Consider the following 21030-nt stretch of genomic DNA (forward strand, 5'->3'; position numbering starts at 1 on the left):
CTCACAACGAGGTCCAGCATTAGTCGTGAGCAAAGGTCCGCAACGTCACCACTAGGTGCCGCTAAAAATTACACATTGCACATTTAAGTGCAGAAATGTGCAGCTCATACTTTAGTTAACAGATTAATTCTTCCATAAAACTGTGCTGAGAGTCAGGCTTCCTCAGTGAATCCGTCATTGTAAACACAGTCCAGAGGTTTTCGAGGACACTTGAAGATGTTCAACAGCCGGATCAGAGACCGAGGAGACTGGCAGGTTTCTGATGCGGGATTCTCTCAATAGTTGAATGATAAGCGAGTGTGTGTAGCAGATGGAGGACTGGCCGCTCGGAGCTCCTCCACAGAGAGCAGATGGGGAAGGTTTGTTTAATATTCACTCAGCCGAGTCACTGCGACTCCGGGATAATCCCACTCCACCGCCGGACAGGGGATGGTGGCAGATGGACAGATGAGGTTTGGTGGCGCTGAAAGACGACATCGTTCTCCAGAAGCGGCAGAGAACATCACATCTTCAGACATTTCAAAGTTTACATGCAACTAAATAATCCGTTAGTAATGGGATTGACGGCTCAATCGGACAGAATGTAAACGCCTGAACCGATCAGATTGAGCTCGATACCAATGGGGGTTTGATCGGATTGAAAGGGTCGGTTTATTCCTTTTCTAATCCGATCGAGAGAACATGTAAACACTTGATCGGATTGAAACAGAAACTGAAAGGACTGCGCATGTGCAATGATGTATGACAGATCGAGCTGTTCTCCTGATGTATAAACGAGTGTGTTGTCCTCTATAATCCTCTTCCTCTGCGTGTGTGAAGTGGAGGACAACGGCCGCCAGCGCTGGCTTCAGACTCATACACACACCACTGGGTTTGGCCATTTGTACTGTCTGATCAATATAAGTAACGGCACAACGGTTCATGTGCTCATTATCTCTAAATTATCACCAGAAATGGATAAATATTAAGTCTGCTGTTTAAAACAAATAAAGAACCGATATAAGAGAATAGTTATTACACAAACAGCGGGAAACTCTGTATATTAGTGCAGTGTGTGCATGTCAAAAAATATATCCCGATTTGAAGCTTGTGACATATAAACACACACATCAACCCGATCACGTTCAGTGTTCATGTAAACACTACGTTTTCAGATTCATCAATCAGAATGAATTCTGTCCGACTGAAACAAAAGTTATGAATGTAAACATAGCCAATGTTTTTCAGCAATTTTAAGCCACTGTGAGAACTTCAAAACAGTTTAACCTTTACAAAGCAATCTAGAGTCCACATACTCACTGCATTCATGTGAATGAATGAGAAGAGCAGGAATGAACAAACCACAGCTCAAATATAAGGTGTTTTAGCTGGAAATGCGATGAACATTAGCTAACATCAGGCTTTCCAGAGCGCTTCGGTGAAGCGGCGTTTTCTTTTTCAGTCTAGATGCTTATATCCGCGGATGTGTGTTCTCTATGTAAAGCGATTTGAGTGCCGAGAAAAGCGCTGTATAAATGTAATGAATTATTATTATTACTAGTAGTGATGCACGATATATCGGTATCGGCCGATATATGTTCATTTTTAATGTTATCGTCATCAGCCCAATAAGAACATTTGGCCGATATATTAAAGCTGATAAATAATGTGTTATTTCCTTCAGCTGAGACTCTTCAGAAGCGACTGTTCAACATGATGCTTTTGAACGGCTTGAAATATGATTGGAATCACTTCAAAAAAGGAAAATACAGTAAAGTGCAGCACAAGTCTGTCATATCGGCTAAATAACATTATAATGAGAACATCATAATTGTGTGTTTGGGATGTGGATTTTAATGGTGAGACTTTCGTTTTTGCAATCAGGCTCTCAAAAATGACATCATAACTTGGATTTAGATTCATCGTCCAAAATATCGGTTATCGGCTTTCAAATATAAAGAATTATCGGTTACCGTATCTGTAAAAAATGTAATATCGGTGCATCTCTAGTTACTAGCATCTGATTTCGTAGACACTGTGTTTCTGAAAATAAAAATGTGGACACAATGCTCTGGCCCTTGGTTTGGATAAAGAGACGGCTGATGTTTTTTACCCAGAGAACATCTCAGCGACTAAGAAAATGACGCTCAGTGGCGTTTTTTACTAGCTAGCTCTCTAAACAACATCTCTAGAAGTGTCAGCTTATAATAAACCCATGTAAATGAGCAGAGAAATCTAGACATGTATTTTTCCTGACGCTAATATTAAACTGGCCAAGTGTCGGTCATTTGGCTCTTTTGGTTGTATCGTTAGATATTTAAAGGCGCAGTGTGCAGAAGATTAGCGTTGGGTAATACTTTCGGACAGGATTATATTTCGTCGACTTGGCAGAAAACCAGGAGGTGATTTGCTCTGGAATGTTTACAGAGGTTCATGAGAAAAACAGACCTGGCAGATTCAGACAGGATTAAAGTCACAAAGTACGTCTGTGAAATACGAATGTTGTCCTCCAGGAAATCTAGTCCTGCCCGAATTGCGCTTTTGACGGCAAAACGACTCAACTCAGAAACAACTCTCTCACCTCTCAGTGAAATATTGCAGAGAAATTATCAATTTGACCAAACCTTAAAGGGATAGTTCACCCACAAATATAAATTGTCATTTACCCGTCCCCACGTCGTTCCAAAACACAAGACTTTCTTTCATCTTCGAAACAAACGCACATCAGATATCAGATATGATCAACGGAGGCTCAAACATGCCCGTGTGACAAGCGACAACCAATGTTTGTTTTTACATGTATATGCATCAAGCAAATACAGCTGTGCTTCTATTTCCATCAATATATGTGACCCTGGAGCCAGTCTGGAGCCGCACGGGTATATCTGTGGCAATCGCAACTATACAGCGTATGGGTCAAAATTATCCATTTTTCTTTTATGCCAAAAATCATGAGGATATTAAGATTATGTTCCATGAAGATATTTAGTAAATTTCCTACCGTAAATATATAAAACATGTATTTTTGTGAGTGAATGCAGCACAATCGTGAACATAAATGCACAACTTTAAAGGAGATTTTCTCAATGTTTACATTTTTTTGCTCCTCAGATTCTAGATTTTCAATAGTTGTGTCTCGACCAAATATTGACCTATCCTAACACACCACACATCAATGGAGAGATTATTTATTCAGCTTTCATGTGATGTGTAAATCTCAAGTTCAAAAAATTGACCCATGTGACCCATGGTTTTGTGGTCCAGGGTCACATATGTCCATTGATCCATGTTTATATGCGAATAAAAGCCTAAATTAAATCTGTTTGACATATCAAGCGATCGTGTCTCTTCAGAAGCCGCATGGATTATTTTACCGTGTCTTTATTAATTTTTGAAGAGTCAACATTTTGGGTGAATGGACTTCCAACAGAGGGACAGAAATCTCTCAGGTTTCATTAAAATATCTTCAAGTCTTGTGGATTTTGAAACGACATGAGGGCGAGTTTAAGACCCTCAACTCTGATCTATATATTAAGAGACACTTTTACAGACACATGAACGACACATAGGCTTTATTTGCACCTAAAGGTTTATTAAAAGCTTCGCACATGCTCCAGTTACAGAAAGTGTCTGAATCTTCAATACTCTCAATCAACAAACATTGATTTCTCTGATCATCACATTCTTTCCCAACAGCAACCCCAGAAGCGTGAAGAGCTCCAGGACCGATGGACGCGATCAGGACCTTCATCAGACGCAGGAGGACCGGGTTACGCTTCTGCTGTTGTGGGGAGAACTCTGACATACAGGGTCTTCGTGTTCAGAGTCTTCAGAGAGGACGCCATCAGCTCTGGAAACACAGAACCAATATTAGTAGTGATTAGGTGAAAAGTTCCCAGATGTCCTCCTACTTCTGCTGAGATCCGGAAGTGCGCATCCATTGGACAGGAGGAAAGGATTTGTGAATGGTCAAGTCATCTTCATTTATACAGCGCTTTTAACAATGTAGATTTTTCAAAGCTGCTTTACAGAGATAAACGTATAATTTAAGGTAACAGATTGTTTTGGCTTTATAGCGGTTCTTGAATGTTATTTTCCAGCTAAAGTTAGTTTTGATTGATTCACTTCCGTCGAAAAAATCATTAGTTATTAAATTAGAGACCGCTAAGACGAGACCGTTCTCTCTACACAGACTTTAAACTGAACCTGTGAGAAACACTGATGGCGCTCGCGTGCGCATCAAGAATTCATTCTATAGTTATGTGTGTTCGAATATATATGCGCATGTTTGTAATTCCCTACAAACCAAGCCTTAACAAACTACTTGTCGTGCCTTAAACATTTTTAGACAGAATTTTATCACTTCGGGGCAGATACGCGAAACCGAAATTATCCGGACAATGCTTTCTCTGTCGAGTGGAATGGCAGTGAAGCGACACAAAGACGACATGGTGCATGCAGTGCGTCTGGATTTAATTCACACTACAGTTATACTATATAAAACATACTTTTTATAGAGGTAATGTGTGTGAATTGGTTTTCAGTGTGAATGCCGTGAAAAACACACAGAACACATCTAAACCGGGAGAGAGCTTTGAGATCGACTGTACAAACAGATTTGACAATAAATCTGAGGTATATTTTCACAGACTGCTGAAAGCTACAGAACTGAGAAGCGAATGATCGCTGTAATTCACACAAACGACTGGATCCTGGCAGAGAAAGCTGGATTTGCAGTTATTATTGTGTGTCAATATGCAGAATTATGGGGTAAAATCATATTGTATTGTTATATAATGTTGACAACTCATCAATGAAATATTTACCATCGTATATTCTGCATAATTGAATGATTTTAAATAAACACTGACTCAAACTACACAAGTTTTAGTGCTGGCGATATGATGACATATAACACTGATATGAGTGATCACATGGGTTTAGACTTATATTGTGTTTATATAAAGCGTTCACAGGAATATTTGCTTTATGTATTTCCCCGGCTCATATTAATGTGAGGAAACTCGATTCCTGCTGTCAATATCCATGATCTCTGGATCTGAGCTGAGGTGTAAGAAACACTATATCGAGTCCAAGCTTTAGTTTAAACTCGTGTTGTTTCTTCTATTAAATCGCGTCACTCAGCGGCTCTTCTGACACTCGGTCCGGATGAGCGAGTGTGTTCCCGCGGGAAAGTGCATATATCCTCTATATGGGTCACAAAGTTTGAAACCGAATATAGATTCTCTACACAGAATGAGATTTCTGGCACAGTGTCTGTGATATTTCAGTCTCTATATACTCGTATTCGGGATGTTCACAAGTCACAGTATGAACAACTGAACACGTTTCTTTATCCACCGGCCGGTGAGGGAATCATGGGAGTCTGGCGTCTGTGATGTGACAGATATCTGCATGTCTAGGAGAACAGAGAGGCTTCTGGGATACGACCCACTTCCTTTAAGACAGCAACAACAAAACAAACACAAACTCTCTTGTGATCCGTTCGGCTTCGGACAAACAGAACGAGTCTGACGTCTGCAGACAAACGTGTTCCGGCTCCGAGATGAGGAGACATGGGCTTTGTGTTTTTCATTTCCAGATGTTTTACAGGAACATTGATCCGCTGTGGAAGAACACGAGCGGGATCACGTCGGCTCTTTAAACTACATCTCCAGGCTTCAGGAAGTCAGGAATCACATCAGTCAAATGAACGTGTCTAGACATTGTACATGCTTGTAGTGAGATATTGCTGATAAAACTTGCTCACAATCCACAGAGACGTCTAATATTAGAGACGCACAGTTATCGGTATCAGACGATATTTGTTCATTTATATGAGAACATCAGGCCGATATATTAAAGCTGATAAATAATGGATTATTTCCTTCAGCTGAGACTCTTCAGATGAGTTTTGTTTTTGTAATCAGTTTCTCGAAAATTATATTTTTTAGATTTAGATTTATCGGCCAAAATATCGGTTATCGGCTTTCAAATATAAAGAATTATCAGGTATCGGCCAAAAATATTAATATCGGTGCATCCCTACCAGTGATGAGCGGGTTGATCCAAAATGAGCGGTTACCCGCGGTTACGAGTCATCCAAAAATATTTGTAATGATATTCGGGTCGCGGTCGGTCGGGTCGTTTGAAATAAAGATGGCAATTAAACCTTTGTAATTTATATAGTACTAGACACAATGTTCTATGAAATACAGGCGTACACTTTATTGTCTGAATAACTGGCGAGGATGACGCACGAGCTCAGTCTGCAGATGAACGTGGGAAATCCTTATTTACCTTTTGAATGTTGAGCGTTATTAACTTTTGAATAAAAGCTGACGCGGGACAAAATGCCCGATTTCCAACGCGTTGAACTGAGCAATGCCATTGTGCCATTTTAATAGGCTACTTTTAAACGCATATATATAGCTCAGTGATGTCAGTTTATGTGTTTTCTGAGAGAGGGGGGGGGGGGGGGGGGGGGGGTGGTTGTTGGGAAAGTCCGGGGAGAGACGCACACTTCGATTAGACTGGACAAACACATGCAGCATCTTAATTGTTAAGAAAATTAAACAAAATAAATGAATAAATCAAGCCTTTATTACATAACACTGGCGATATCATACAGCATTCAGAGAAATGCTGCGCCCGCACCGCTAGTTCCTCCGTCTACGGCCCAATGACGCTACGATGAGCATTTACTCGCTACTTTAAAAAAATGCGGGTCGGGTACAATATGTTCTTTCTTTTTTTTGCGGTCCGAGTTGCGGGCGGGTTAGTTGAAAATGTCGGTCGGGTGCGGGTTGTTAATACATTGACCCGCGCATCACTGATCCCGATCTAATTTCACTCATAAATCTCTCTAAATGTATGTGCTTTTTATTCACTAATCACAACTGACGAGAAAGGTCATGGACATTCAAAAGGATTCAAATATTCATTTTTAAAACTCAGTAAAACCATAATCACTGTTGCATGTTAATATTCAATATTCAAAGTGTGAGATAACTTCTTATATCCTGAGAACTGTGCGGTTCTGCGGGATTTCCTGATAACTGGAGGTGAACAGATTGACCTTGACCTCGTCCCCGCATTAGAGCGGCTGTCACCCGCGCACTGGCATTGCTTTGGGATTATTCACTGCTCAGGTGACGCTGAAGGTCTGGAGAGCAACAGTGAAGGTTGTCCTCAGTAGAATAAGTGTGTGTGAGCCAGTAAACCAACCCTCAACACACACACACACACACTGATGGGAAACCGACGGCACTGTTCAGAACTCAAGTAGCAAACATGAAAAAGGACTGCAATTCAGATTACAACGTTGAGAAGTACAATTACAATGTAATTTATAGCATCCATTTTTTAAAAATATTTAATTATTGATTTGATTATGTATTAAATATTAAGATTTTTCACCAAATATTGCTGTATATTATATTATCTTCCTGTATGTTCATCTTCTTTCAGCAATTTTAGAGCTCATATTATATTTGGAAATGCATTCCATTTACCAGCAGAGAAATACTGTTGTGTAGTAGATAATTCATTGATAAACACTTATTATTATTAGTTTACTTGTGTGGCTTGTAGTGGAAAATATTAAATATATAATCAGTTGAATGTTTAATTAAAAATAAATTATTTATGCTTTTGAAAAGACTTGTTGTGTTTCTTTAATCCTCTTGTGCTCTCCGGTCATTTTTGACGAAAACATTTTATGTTTTCATTACTGGATGAATCAGCGCTTTTGACTGAATCTCTTGAATGAATGATTCAATGACTCGCTCATAAAGACTTCACTTGCTTTCATTACTGGATGATTCAGCGTTTTTGACCGAATCTCTTGAATGAATGATTCAATGACTCGCTCATAAAGACTTCACTTGTTTCATTATTGGATGAATCAGCATTTTTGAACAAATCTCTTGAATGAATGATTCAATGACTCGCTCATAAAGACTTCACTTGTTTCATTACTGGATGAATCAGCGTTTTTGAACGAATCTCTTGAATGAATGATTCAATGACTCGCTCATAAAGACTTCACTTGTTTCATTATTGGATGAATCAGCATTTTTGAACAAATCTCTTGAATGAATGATTCAATGACTCGCTCATAAAGACTTCACTTGTTTCATTACTGGATGAATCAGCGTATTTGACCGAATCTCTTGACTGAATGATTCAATGACTCGCTCATAAAGACTTCACTTGTTTCATTACTGGATGAATCAGCGTTTTTGACCGAATCTCTTGAGTGAATGATTCAATGACTCACTTATAAAGACTTCACTTGTTTCATTACTGGATGAATCCGCGTTTTTGACCGAATCTCTTGAATGAATGATTCAATGACTCGCTCATTAAGACTTCACTTGTATCATTACTGGATGAATCAGCATTTTTGACCGAATCTCTTGAGTGAATGATTCAATGACTCACTTATAAAGACTTCACTTGTTTCATTACTGGATGAATCTGCGTTTTTGACCGAATCTCTTGAGTGAATGATTCAATGACTCGCTCATTAAGACTTCACTTGTATCATTACTGGATGAATCCGCGTTTTTGACCGAATCTCTTGAATGAATGATTCAATGACTCGCTCATAAAGACTTCACTTGTTTCATTACTGGATGAATCAGCATTTTTTGGTAGAATTATCTTGAACGAATGATTCAATAACAAAAAGTCTTTTTTAAGACATTTGTCTGTCGCCACCTACCGGTGTAACGATGTAATGAATACAGTCGTTATTAGAAGAGTCAAGTAACTTTCAAAAGGTGATTTGCTCTATTGTGATCACTACCTCAGTACAAGATATTGGTTCAAAAGCACTGATTCATCCAGTAATGAAACAAGTCAAGTCTTTACGAGCAAGTCATTGAATCATTCATTCGAACCAATGTTTCAAACAAATTAATTCAAATAAAATAAATATTTTTTAAATAGACTGCAGCAACTACATTTTCTCCGAACTTACCGTAAATTACGTGATTTTGTTTAGTTGTCTATTCAGAATCATGATCTCAGTTAATCCAGAATGGTGCAGGTCTGTGGCATACAGTGTGAAGACTTCTGTATCCTAATATCTGAATGTTGTAATGATGGATGCTGCTGTCAGATACACTGATGACTTCATTCATATCTTTTTTTTAATGTTTACTTGAATCGATGCATGAAACGACTTTCTTGCTGATATTAATCCTGATGGATGAAATCAAGCCCCTTTTCGGAGTCACATCTTAGTAATAGTGGTCAGTTTCGCTAGGATTTATATTAATATTTCACTTTCTAAGTAAAGAAGTGTGTTTTTGCAGTGGCATCATCAAACAAAACGTCACTGGTATTGTGTATAGTATGGTGTTTTAAAGGGTTCTGTGAAATGAACATGTGGGAGATTTATTCCTCATATCCATACAGTGCTATGCATAAGTGAACACACACATGCTAAAGTTGACTAAAAAGAAGAATATAAATTCATCTTTTGGAAATTGATCTTAATGCCTTAATTAAAAAAAATGAGGAAAACTCCAACCTTTAAGGACACCAATTTTCTTTGTGAATGAATAATGTATGGTAAATAAATAAATGTTCTTCTTAAAACACTAGTGCATAAGTCAGGACACCCCTGTGTTAAATCCCCATAGAGGCAGATTTATATTTTTAAAGGCCAGTTATTTGATGGATCCGGGATACTATGATCCTGATTAGTGTTGTCAAAAGACCCGGTACTTCGGTACCATTTCGGTACTAAAAAAATTACCGAAGTATCGAATTAATCCGGTTCTTGATGCGCTATCCGAACGGTGCACAGTTGCGTCCTCTTCATAAACACACTGAGACATGGCGACCGGCGGCGCTGCTAATGCGGTGGCTCTGAATCCACTTGTTGACCAGAAAGGAGGAAAGAGCCGTTCACATCGCTTGTGGAAAGGAGAAAGCGGTGCAAACTGCGCTCTTCATGATGATGAGGAAGTATCATCAAATAATGAATTGATTTCTAGCCCTTGCATTAGCTTTACTGCTAGATATATTCATTGAGATGAGAAATAAAAAGCCGCCCTGTGCAGCGATGATCAGCTGTTCGGCCGAGCTTTCCATGTTACGGAAAGGCCGCTGGTTTTTGTCACATGACCTGTTGAGATGCTTCTATTTCACTTTCTGCTTCTATATAGATGCCTACATTTGAAATAACGAATTTGCACGCGCATAAAACGCGATATGTGAACGGCCCCTAAAGTGGTATCGTGTGCGGCTGTATCTAGTTTAAAAGGCCTTTTAAATATGAACGCAGTTTTGGATTAAATAAAAAGACAGTCAAGTCAAATAAAACATGTTTTATCTCCTGTTAGTTGGTAACACTATAAGATACCATTCATTAACATTACTTAATGCCTTATCTAACATCAACACATTGAGTGAACAATATATTTTTACAACATTAATGTATCTTTGTGAATGTTATTTAATACAAACACTTGATTGTTCATGAACAGTTAAAACTTTTGATTAAAAAAATGTATTAGGCGGCTACATTTTTAAATGACCCCAAGGAGAATAATTGCTTCAGTGTATATAACTATTGTTAGGTCATTTTATCTAATGTTATCTAACAAATGGATATACACTTTAATATATGCAAATTTTATCTAAATTAGCTTTGGTACCGAAATTGGTACCGAGAACCGTGGATTTTCACAGGTATCGGCACCGAATACTGAAATTTTGGTACCGTGACAACACTAATCCTGATAAAGTTCCCTTGGCCTTTGGAGTTAAAATATCCGCACATCATCACACACCTTCACCGTACCTAGAGGTCGGCATGGGTTTATTTCAGTTCGTCTAATAGTTTGATTTGCATTGAGAGACGATCTTATGGAAAGTTCCTCATTATTCATTCACAAAGAAAATTGGTGTCCTTAAAGGTTGGAGTTTTCCTCATTTTTTAAAATTAAGGCATTAAGATCAATTTCCAAAAGATGATTTTTTATTCCTCTTTTTAGTCAACTTTAGCATGTGTGTGTTCACTTATGCACAGCACTGTACATGCGAAGTACAGATTGCGTGATCACGTGTCCCTCACCTTCTGTAAGCTCTTCATTCTCGTACAGCATCAGTCTCCTTCCTCTCAGGCCGAAGACCTTCGCCGTCTCGCGCAGCAGATCAGGGTAGAGCAAGGGGTTTTTACCCGCTGGGTTCATTAAAAGCAGCGTGGCCACATCTCCCGTCTGACACTCTACAGGACAACACACACACACACACACACAGTCAACATCTCTCTCGCCATATTGGATGAATTCTTCTCTGAGGTTATTAAAATGCATCATGGGATTGACTTTGAGAAAGATGTGCACTGCCGTTCAAAAGTTTGTGATCAATAAGATGTTTAAAGTTTTTTAAATAAGTCTCTTCTTCTCACCAAGGCTGCATTTATTATATTAACATTTTATTTTTAATATTGTTAAATATTATTACAATAAAAAAAAAAAACCTGTTTTCTACTTTAATATATTTTAAAGTGTGATTTATTTCTGTGATCAAAGCTGAATTTTCAGCATCATGAGTGTCACATGATCCTTCAGAAATCAGTATAATATGATGATCTGATGATCAATAAAAAATTATTTACTATTATTTATTATTATCAATGTTGAAAACAGTTGTGGACAATTTATTTTTTCAGGATACTTTGATGAATAGAAAGTTACATTTTGTTTATTTGAAATATAATCTTTTATAACATTATACATGTCTTTACTTTCACTTTTGATCACTTTCATGAATCCTTGCTGAATAAAAGTATTGATTTCTTGTTCAGTGTGTGTTAGTGAGTGAGGAGTGAATGTTCAGTGTGTGTTAGTGAGTGAGGAGTGAATGTTCAGTGTGTGTTAGTGAGTGAGGAGTGAATGTTCAGTGTGTGTTAGTGAGTGAGGAGTGAGTGTTCAGTGTGTGTTAGTGAGTGAGGAGTGAATGTTCAGTGTGTGTTAGTGAGTGAGGAGTGAATGTTCAGTGTGTGTTAGTGAGTGAGGAGTGAATGTTCAGTGTGTGTTAGTGAGTGAGGAGTGAATGTTCAGTGTGTGTTAGTGTGTGAGGAGTGAATGTTCAGTGTGTGTTAGTGTGTGAAGAGTGAATGTTCAGTGTGTGTTAGTGTGTGAGGAGTGAATGTTCAGTGTGTGTTAGTGTGTGAGGAGTGAATGTTCAGTGTGTGTTAGTGTGTGAGGAGTGAATGTTCAGTGTGTGTTAGTGAGTGAGGAGTGAATGTTCAGTGTGTGTTAGTGTGTGAGGAGTGAACGTTCAGTGTGTGTTAGTGTGTGAAGAGTGAACGTTCAGTGTGTGTTAGTGTGTGAGGAGTGAATGTTCAGTGTGTGTTAGTGTGTGAGGAGTGAATGTTCAGTGTGTGTTAGTGTGTGAGGAGTGAATGTTCAGTGTGTGTTAGTGTGTGAGGAGTGAATGTTCAGTGTGTGTTAGTGAGTGAGGAGTGAATGTTCAGTGTGTGTTAGTGAGTGAGGAGTGAATGTTCAGTGTGTGTTAGTGAGTCAAGAGTGAATGTTCAGTGTGTGTTAGTGTGTGAGGAGTGAATGTTCAGTGTGTTAGTGTGTGAGGAGTGAATGTTCAGTGTGTGTTAGTGAGTGAGGAGTGAATGTTCAGTGTGTGTTAGTGTGTGAGGAGTGAACGTTCAGTGTGTGTTAGTGTGTGAAGAGTGAATGTTCAGTGTGTGTTAGTGTGTGAGGAGTGAATGTTCAGTGTGTGTTAGTGTGTGAGGAGTGAATGTTCAGTGTGTGTTAGTGTGTGAGGAGTGAATGTTCAGTGTGTGTTAGTGAGTGAGGAGTGAATGTTCAGTGTGTGTTAGTGAGTGAGGAGTGAATGTTCAGTGTGTGTTAGTGAGTGAGGAGTGAATGTTCAGTGTGTGTTAGTGAGTGAGGAGTGAATGTTCAGTGTGTGTTAGTGAGTGAGGAGTGAATGTTCAGTGTGTGTTAGTGAGTCAAGAGTGAATGTTCAGTGTGTGTTAGTGTGTGAGGAGTGAATGTTCAGTGTGTGTGTTAGTGAGTCAAGAGTGAATGTTCAGTGTGTGTTAGTGTGTGAGGAGTGAATGTTCAGTGTGTGTTAGTGAGTGAGGAGTGAATGTTCAGTGTGTGTTAGTGAGTGAGGAGTGAATGTTCAGTGTGTGTTAGTGTGTGAGGAGTGAATGTTCAGTGTGTGTTAGTGAGTCAAGAGTGAGTGTTCAGTGTGTGTTAGTGAGTGAGGAGTGAGTGTTCAGTGTGTGTTAGTGAGTGAGGAGTGAGTGTTCAGTGTGTGTTAGTGAGTCAAGAGTGAATGTTCAGTGTGTGTTAGTGAGTGAGGAGTGAATGTTCAGTGTGTGTTAGTGAGTGAGGAGTGAGTGTTCAGTGTGTGTTAGTGTGTGAGGAGTGAATGTTCAGTGTGTGTTAGTGAGTGAGGAGTGAGTGTTCAGTGTGTGTTAGTGAGTGAGGAGTGAATGTTCAGTGTGTGTTAGTGAGTGAGGAGTGAGTGTTCAGTGTGTGTTAGTGAGTGAGGAGTGAATGTTCAGTGTGTGTTAGTGAGTGAGGAGTGAATGTTCAGTGTGTGTTAGTGAGTGAGGAGTGAATGTTCAGTGTGTGTTAGTGAGTGAGGAGTGAATGTTCAGTGTGTGTTAGTGAGTGAGGAGTGAATGTTCAGTGTGTGTTAGTGAGTGAGGAGTGAATGTTCAGTGTGTGTTAGTGAGTGAGGAGTGAGTGTTCAGTGTGTGTTAGTGAGTGAGGAGTGAATGTTCAGTGTGTGTTAGTGAGTGAGGAGTGAATGTTCAGTGTGTGTTAGTGAGTGAGGAGTGAATGTTCAGTGTGTGTTAGTGAGTGAGGAGTGAATGTTCAGTGTGTGTTAGTGAGTGAGGAGTGAATGTTCAGTGTGTGTTAGTGAGTGAGGAGTGAATGTTCAGTGTGTGTTAGTGAGTGAGGAGTGAATGTTCAGTGTGTGTTAGTGAGTGAGGAGTGAATGTTCAGTGTGTGTTAGTGAGTGAGGAGTGAATGTTCAGTGTGTGTTAGTGTGTGAGGAGTGAATGTTCAGTGTGTGTTAGTGAGTGAGGAGTGAATGTTCAGTGTGTGTTAGTGAGTGAGGAGTGAACGTTCAGTGTGTGTTAGTGAGTGAGGAGTGAGTGTTCAGTGTGTGTTAGTGAGTGAGGAGTGAATGTTCAGTGTGTCTTAGTGTGTGAGGAGTGAATGTTCAGTGTGTGTTAGTGAGTGAGGAGTGAATGTTCAGTGTGTCTTAGTGTGTGAGGAGTGAATGTTCAGTGTGTGTTAGTGAGTGAGGAGTGAATGTTCAGTGTGTGTTAGTGAGTGAGGAGTGAATGTTCAGTGTGTTAGTGAGTGAGGAGTGAATGTTCAGTGTGTGTTAGTGAGTCAAGAGTAAATATGTTCTGTGTGTGTTAGTGTGTGAGGAGTGAATGTTCAGTGTGTGTTAGTGAGTGAGGAGTGAATATGTTCAGTGTGTGTTAGTGAGTGAGGAGTGAATGTTCAGTGTGTGTTAGTGAGTGAGGAGTGAGTGTTCAGTGTGTGTTAGTGAGTGAGGAGTGAATGTTCAGTGTGTGTTAGTGAGTGAGGAGTGAATGTTCAGTGTGTGTTAGTGTGTGAGGAGTGAATGTTCAGTGTGTGTTAGTGAGTGAGGAGTGAATGTTCAGTGTGTGTTAGTGTGTGAGGAGTGAATGTTCAGTGTGTGTTAGTGAGTGAGGAGTGAATGTTCAGTGTGTGTTAGTGAGTGAGGAGTGAATGTTCAGTGTGTGTTAGTGAGTGAGGAGTGAATGTTCAGTGTGTGTTAGTGAGTGAGGAGTGAGTGTTCAGTGTGTGTTAGTGAGTGAGGAGTGAATGTTCAGTGTGTGTTAGTGAGTGAGGAGTGAATGTTCAGTGTGTGTTAGTGAGTGAGGAGTGAATGTTCAGTGTGTGTTAGTGAGTGAGGAGTGAATGTTCAGTGTGTGTAAGTGAGTGAGGAGTGAATGTTCAGTGTGTGTTAGTGAGTGAGGAGTGAGTGTTCAGTGTGTGTTAGTGTGTGAGGAGTGAATGTTCAGTGTGTGTTAGTGAGTGAGGAGTGAGTGTTCAGTGTGTGTTAGTGAGTGAGGAGTGAGTGTTCAGTGTGTGTTAGTGAGTGAGGAGTGAATGTTCAGTGTGTGTTAGTGAGTGAGGAGTGAGTGTTCAGTGTGTGTTAGTGAGTGAGGAGTGAATGTTCAGTGTGTGTTAGTGAGTGAGGAGTGAACGTTCAGTGTGTGTTAGTGAGTGAGGAGTGAACGTTCAGTGTGTGTTAGTGAGTGAGGAGTGAACGTTCAGTGTGTGTTAGTGAGTGAGGAGTGAATGTTCAGTGTGTTAGTGAGTGAGGAGTGAATGTTCAGTGTGTGTTAGTGAGTGAGGAGTGAATGTTCAGTGTGTCTTAGTGTGTGAGGAGTGAATGTTCAGTGTGTTAGTGAGTGAGGAGTGAATGTTCAGTGTGTGTTAGTGAGTGAGGAGTGAATGTTCAGTGTGTCTTAGTGTGTGAGGAGTGAATGTTCAGTGTGTCTTAGTGTGTGAGGAGTGAATGTTCAGTGTGTGTTAGTGAGTGAGGAGTGAATGTTCAGTGTGTCTTAGTGTGTGAGGAGTGAATGTTCAGTGTGTTAGTGAGTGAGGAGTGAATGTTCAGTGTGTGTTAGTGAGTGAGGAGTGAATGTTCAGTGTGTGTTAGTGAGTGAGGAGTGAATGTTCAGTGTGTGTTAGTGAGTGAGGAGTGAACGTTCAGTGTGTGTTAGTGAGTGAGGAGTGAACGTTCAGTGTGTGTTAGTGAGTGAGGAGTGAACGTTCAGTGTGTGTTAGTGAGTGAGGAGTGAATGTTCAGTGTGTTAGTGAGTGAGGAGTGAATGTTCAGTGTGTGTTAGTGAGTGAGGAGTGAATGTTCAGTGTGTCTTAGTGTGTGAGGAGTGAATGTTCAGTGTGTTAGTGAGTGAGGAGTGAATGTTCAGTGTGTGTTAGTGAGTGAGGAGTGAATGTTCAGTGTGTCTTAGTGTGTGAGGAGTGAATGTTCAGTGTGTCTTAGTGTGTGAGGAGTGAATGTTCAGTGTGTGTTAGTGAGTGAGGAGTGAATGTTCAGTGTGTCTTAGTGTGTGAGGAGTGAATGTTCAGTGTGTTAGTGAGTGAGGAGTGAATGTTCAGTGTGTGTTAGTGAGTGAGGAGTGAATGTTCAGTGTGTTAGTGAGTGAGGAGTGAATGTTCAGTGTGTGTTAGTGAGTCAAGAGTAAATATGTTCTGTGTGTGTTAGTGTGTGAGGAGTGAATGTTCAGTGTGTGTTAGTGAGTGAGGAGTGAATATGTTCAGTGTGTGTTAGTGAGTGAGGAGTGAATGTTCAGTGTGTGTTAGTGAGTGAGGAGTGAATGTTCAGTGTGTGTTAGTGTGTGAGGAGTGAATGTTCAGTGTGTGTTAGTGAGTGAGGAGTGAATGTTCAGTGTGTGTTAGTGAGTGAGGAGTGAATGTTCAGTGTGTGTTAGTGAGTCAAGAGTAAATATGTTCTGTGTGTGTTAGTGAGTGAGGAGTGAACGTTCAGTGTGTGTTAGTGAGTGAAGAGTGAATGTTCAGTGTGTGTTAGTGAGTGAAGAGTGAATGTTCAGTGTGTGTTAGTGAGTCAAGAGTAAATATGTTCTGTGTGTGTTAGTGAGTGAAGAGTGAATGTTCAGTGTGTGTTAGTGAGTGAGGAGTGAATGTTCAGTGTGTGTTAGTGAGTGAGGAGTGAATGTTCAGTGTGTGTTAGTGAGTGAGGAGTGAATAAGTTCTGTGTGTGTTAGTGAGTGAAGAGTGAATGTTCAGTGTGTGTTAGTGAGTGAAGAGTGAATGTTCAGTGTGTGTTAGTGAGTGAGGAGTGAATGTTCAGTGTGTGTTAGTGAGTGAGGAGTGAATGTTCAGTGTGTGTTAGTGAGTGAAGAGTGAATGTTCAGTGTGTGTTAGTGAGTGAGGAGTGAATGTTCAGTGTGTGTTAGTGAGTGAGGAGTGAATAAGTTCTGTGTGTGTTAGTGTGTGAGGAGTGAATGTTCAGTGTGTTAGTGTGTGAGGAGTGAATGTTCAGTGTGTGTTAGTGAGTGAAGAGTGAATGTTCAGTGTGTGTTAGTGAGTGAGGAGTGAATGTTCAGTGTGTGTTAGTGAGTGAGGAGTGAATAAGTTCTGTGTGTGTTAGTGTGTGAGGAGTGAATGTTCAGTGTGTGTTAGTGAGTGAGGAGTGAATATGTTCAGTGTGTGTTAGTGAGTGAGGAGTGAATGTTCAGTGTGTGTTAGTGAGTGAGGAGTGAATGTTCAGTGTGTCTTAGTGTGTGAGGAGTGAATGTTCAGTGTGTTAGTGAGTGAGGAGTGAATGTTCAGTGTGTGTTAGTGAGTGAGGAGTGAATGTTCAGTGTGTGTTAGTGAGTCAAGAGTAAATATGTTCTGTGTGTGTTAGTGAGTGAGGAGTGAACGTTCAGTGTGTGTTAGTGAGTGAAGAGTGAATGTTCAGTGTGTGTTAGTGAGTGAAGAGTGAATGTTCAGTGTGTGTTAGTGAGTGAAGAGTGAATGTTCAGTGTGTGTTAGTGAGTGAGGAGTGAATGTTCAGTGTGTGTTAGTGAGTGAGGAGTGAATAAGTTCTGTGTGTGTTAGTGTGTGAGGAGTGAAGCTCACCCGCTGGACTGGCGTTCATGAGCTTCAGGTTGACGTACGGACACAGCAGAGAGTCTGAGCTGCTCACATCAGCAGGACTCGAACCCGAGGTCACCGTCAGCGTCTTCCCGCTCAGAGACATCAGATCAGCGTCGGCACGCAGCGCTGGAAGAGACAAACACACACCCGACTGAACACACACCCGACTGAACACACACCCGACTGAACACACACCCGACTGAACACGCACCCGACTGAACACACACCCGACTGAACACGCACCCGACTGAACACACACCTGACGGAACACACACCCGACTGAACACGCATACCCGACTGAACACACATGGGATCTGAATGTGTGTGTGATCTCACCTGTCTTCCCGTTGAATATGGCCACAGGCGCACCATTGAGTCCAAACACACTGACACACACCGCCTTCAGCCGCTCCAGGTCCAGGATCCCGTCGCCCTTGGGATTCTCCAGCAGAACCACACCGTCTGAGACACATTTACATGTTCATTTAGCAGACGCTTTTATCCTAAGCAACTTACAAATGGGAACAATAGAAGCAGTTAAAATGCAAGTGCTATGACCCTCCCCAGTTTAATCTAATGCAGTACATGTAGGCCTACTTTTTTTATAATAATTTTTTTATAAATATAGAATAGAAACACATGAACGGAGCGGGAGTAAACACGGCTCTGAGAGACAACACCGCTAGAACGGACAAACACGGTATACCGGTACTGGAAAATACCGGTATTTATGTCACGGCTCTGTGGAATACTTGATTCTGATTGGTCAATCGCTCCATCCAGCGCTATATTATTCTCAGATAACAAACGCTGAGAACAAAAACACAGGCTGATCCGGGTCACTGAAGTCAGCAGCGCTATACACTAGCTAGGAACGGGTTTTCTTGGTGGAAGATTTGCATTTGGTGACTTAATAAAATATTAAAACTCAGACGAATCAATATTGTGTATATAGTTATTTAACTATACCATCCAGTATCGTGGACTTGCTCTCTCTCGTTTCATACAAACGCAGCGGCGGCCATTTTGTGACTATTGTTTTGTACACTGTTGGATTATAAGATACACACAGGTCTGATTTTAAAACAGTTTAATGTATGATTAAGTTAATAAAATATTAAGTTTTAATAAAACATTAACTGTTTAAAACAGTTTAATGTAAGATTATCAGTTTAATGTACGCCGTCGGTGTATGAATGTATGAGTGAATGGGTGAATGAGAGGCAAATTGTAAAGCGCTTTGGTGGCCATGGGTCTATGAAAGCGCTATATAAATGCAGTCCATTTACCATTTACCATTTAATCTGAAATCAGTATCTCTAATCTCCATAATGATTTATGTGTTGTAATGCTGTGTAATAAGTGTTATGACTGTATACCGTATCTCTGAAATGTCCGTCTGGTTTGAAACTGCTCTCTCCGCGGAAGCTCTGCGTTTAAAGAGCTAATACAATATTTAAACTCAGATCAATATTTCGTGTCTAACTATTTACTTATGAAGCAAGTAGCTGTGTAATAAGCAGCTTCGCATCGGGGTCATCATCACCCTGTCGGGGGGTATTTTGAGAGAACAAAGGCTGGATGTCCATTATCATATTTTATTTCAAACGGTACAATATAATTATTTTGCTCATTTTGGTACTTATCACCGGAGTTCAGTTTCAGTGTGCAGCCCAAACTGACGTGTGTGATGACTGAGGCGTACAGTTGTGAGTGTGTGATGACTGAGGTGTACAGTTGCGTGTGTGTGTGTGTGTGTGTGTGAGATTGTACAGTTACCTTGCTGCTTGTCCTTGAGCGTGACTCTCAGGTTGACGTGAGCACAGACTGAAGAGTTCAGAGACACTCTGGAGACTCCGGCTCCTCTCACGATAGTCAACTCCAGATCCGAACCTTTCAACTGTCATACAACACACACACACACACACACACACACACACACACACACACTTTTGGTTGTTAAAAGAAGATTAAGACCTTCTGATGTTTAACAGGGCTAATAATGCACTGATGTGGAGTTGGGCCGGACAGGATATAATCGGCCCTGGTGTTTATAAACAATCTGCCGTTGGCCAATAATGAGCATAATTGCCTTTATCGTCCAAAACCGATTAATGGCTAATACATCGGTGCATCCCTACCTAGTATATATCAAATGTTGGTATCAGGGCATTAGTATAGGCAGAATGAGTATCTGGAGTCCAGTACCTGAGTTTTCTCCTGGACGATCACACTGGCGCTCTGGGCCACCGGATAGGGCTTGAGAGGAGCTTTAGTGGTGGCCAAGATGAAGTCCGTGTGTGCTTGGATGACTTGATCCAGGTATTCCCCAGCCGGCTGACTGCTGTAGTACACCGTGATCTCATCCGACGGGACCAGGTGACCCTGAGACGACAGGTGTGGACACATTACAGCCTCATATGCAGGAGGTCTAACGATACCCTCATCCGCACATATCTCGACACTGAACTCACGATACGGGATTATTGCGATACTCCAAAACATATGATAAAAGGTTAACTAAAAATTAGTTGATTAAAATGCTAAATTTGGTGTTATATTGTGTGTGTAAATGAATATGATGGACTTGGTGCTGAAACCCAAAGCACAGGACAATAGAGACTCCAGAATAACAATATTCATGATTCTGAAGATGAAAATACTGAATTATTGTAGACGAATATGCTTTCACTGTCACTGACTAGATATATTTAAAATAATGTCGGACACTTTTTACTGGTAACATCAGACATTTGGCATTATCAGGACACACACATATTCCCCCACTGCATTATTATACATTATATTCAACATTATATATAGTAGTTAATGTAGTACTGACTCTAAAACTCTGAAAACTTTAATTTTCTCACGAAAAGTATGTTTAATTTTGGGTGAACCTTCACAATATAGATTGTCATTATCCACGATACATAGTTATATTTTTGTATTGCGATAGAGACACGATATATTATTACACCCCTAGTTATGATACTCAATATTATACATTATTTAGTAAAACATTTTCTGAAAGATCAGCATTTATTCCTCTCGAGTTCCTCAATGATGACGAACCGCTCATTTAATCTGCCTTCATTTCAAAGACGTGTACTGGGAAATGCCAGCAAGTGCTAATCATTTTCCCAAAGCAGACGCTACGAGAAAACAAACGGGCTTGTTGTGGAAAATATGGCCTTGGGCATTCGGTACCTTTGAACAACGAGAAGAAAAAAGAAAGAAAACACAATAGCTTCTGCTTTTCCATGAACCCTCCCTGGTTACCAACTCTCATCTCAGCAAACGCTGAAAAATTAATTCCCTCCCATGGAAAATTCCCTCCGATTTTTTTTCAGACTTTCAATAAGAGAGGAATTCGGTC

At 40.3% G+C, this 21030-nt stretch overlaps 1 protein-coding gene across 1 annotated transcript in view; it reads right to left on the reverse strand.

Moving 5' to 3' along the window:
• Positions 1 to 3535: 3535 nt before the first annotated feature.
• The window catches only part of iars1 (isoleucyl-tRNA synthetase 1), a 105541-nt gene continuing 88046 nt past the window's right edge, over positions 3536 to 21030 (reverse strand). The window contains exons 29-34 of the mRNA XM_079597543.1: positions 19860 to 20036; positions 19431 to 19551; positions 17988 to 18113; positions 17634 to 17777; positions 11072 to 11224; positions 3536 to 3829 (exon numbers count right to left, since the gene is read on the reverse strand). Of these exons, the coding sequence (XP_079453669.1) occupies positions 3750 to 3829; positions 11072 to 11224; positions 17634 to 17777; positions 17988 to 18113; positions 19431 to 19551; positions 19860 to 20036 (801 nt within the window). The 3' untranslated portion in view covers positions 3536 to 3749. The remainder of the gene's footprint in view (positions 3830 to 11071; positions 11225 to 17633; positions 17778 to 17987; positions 18114 to 19430; positions 19552 to 19859; positions 20037 to 21030) is intronic.

Source organism: Phoxinus phoxinus (assembly GCF_949152265.1).
Source record: "Phoxinus phoxinus genome assembly, chromosome: 22".
NCBI classification, from domain to species: Eukaryota; Metazoa; Chordata; class Actinopteri; order Cypriniformes; family Leuciscidae; genus Phoxinus; species Phoxinus phoxinus.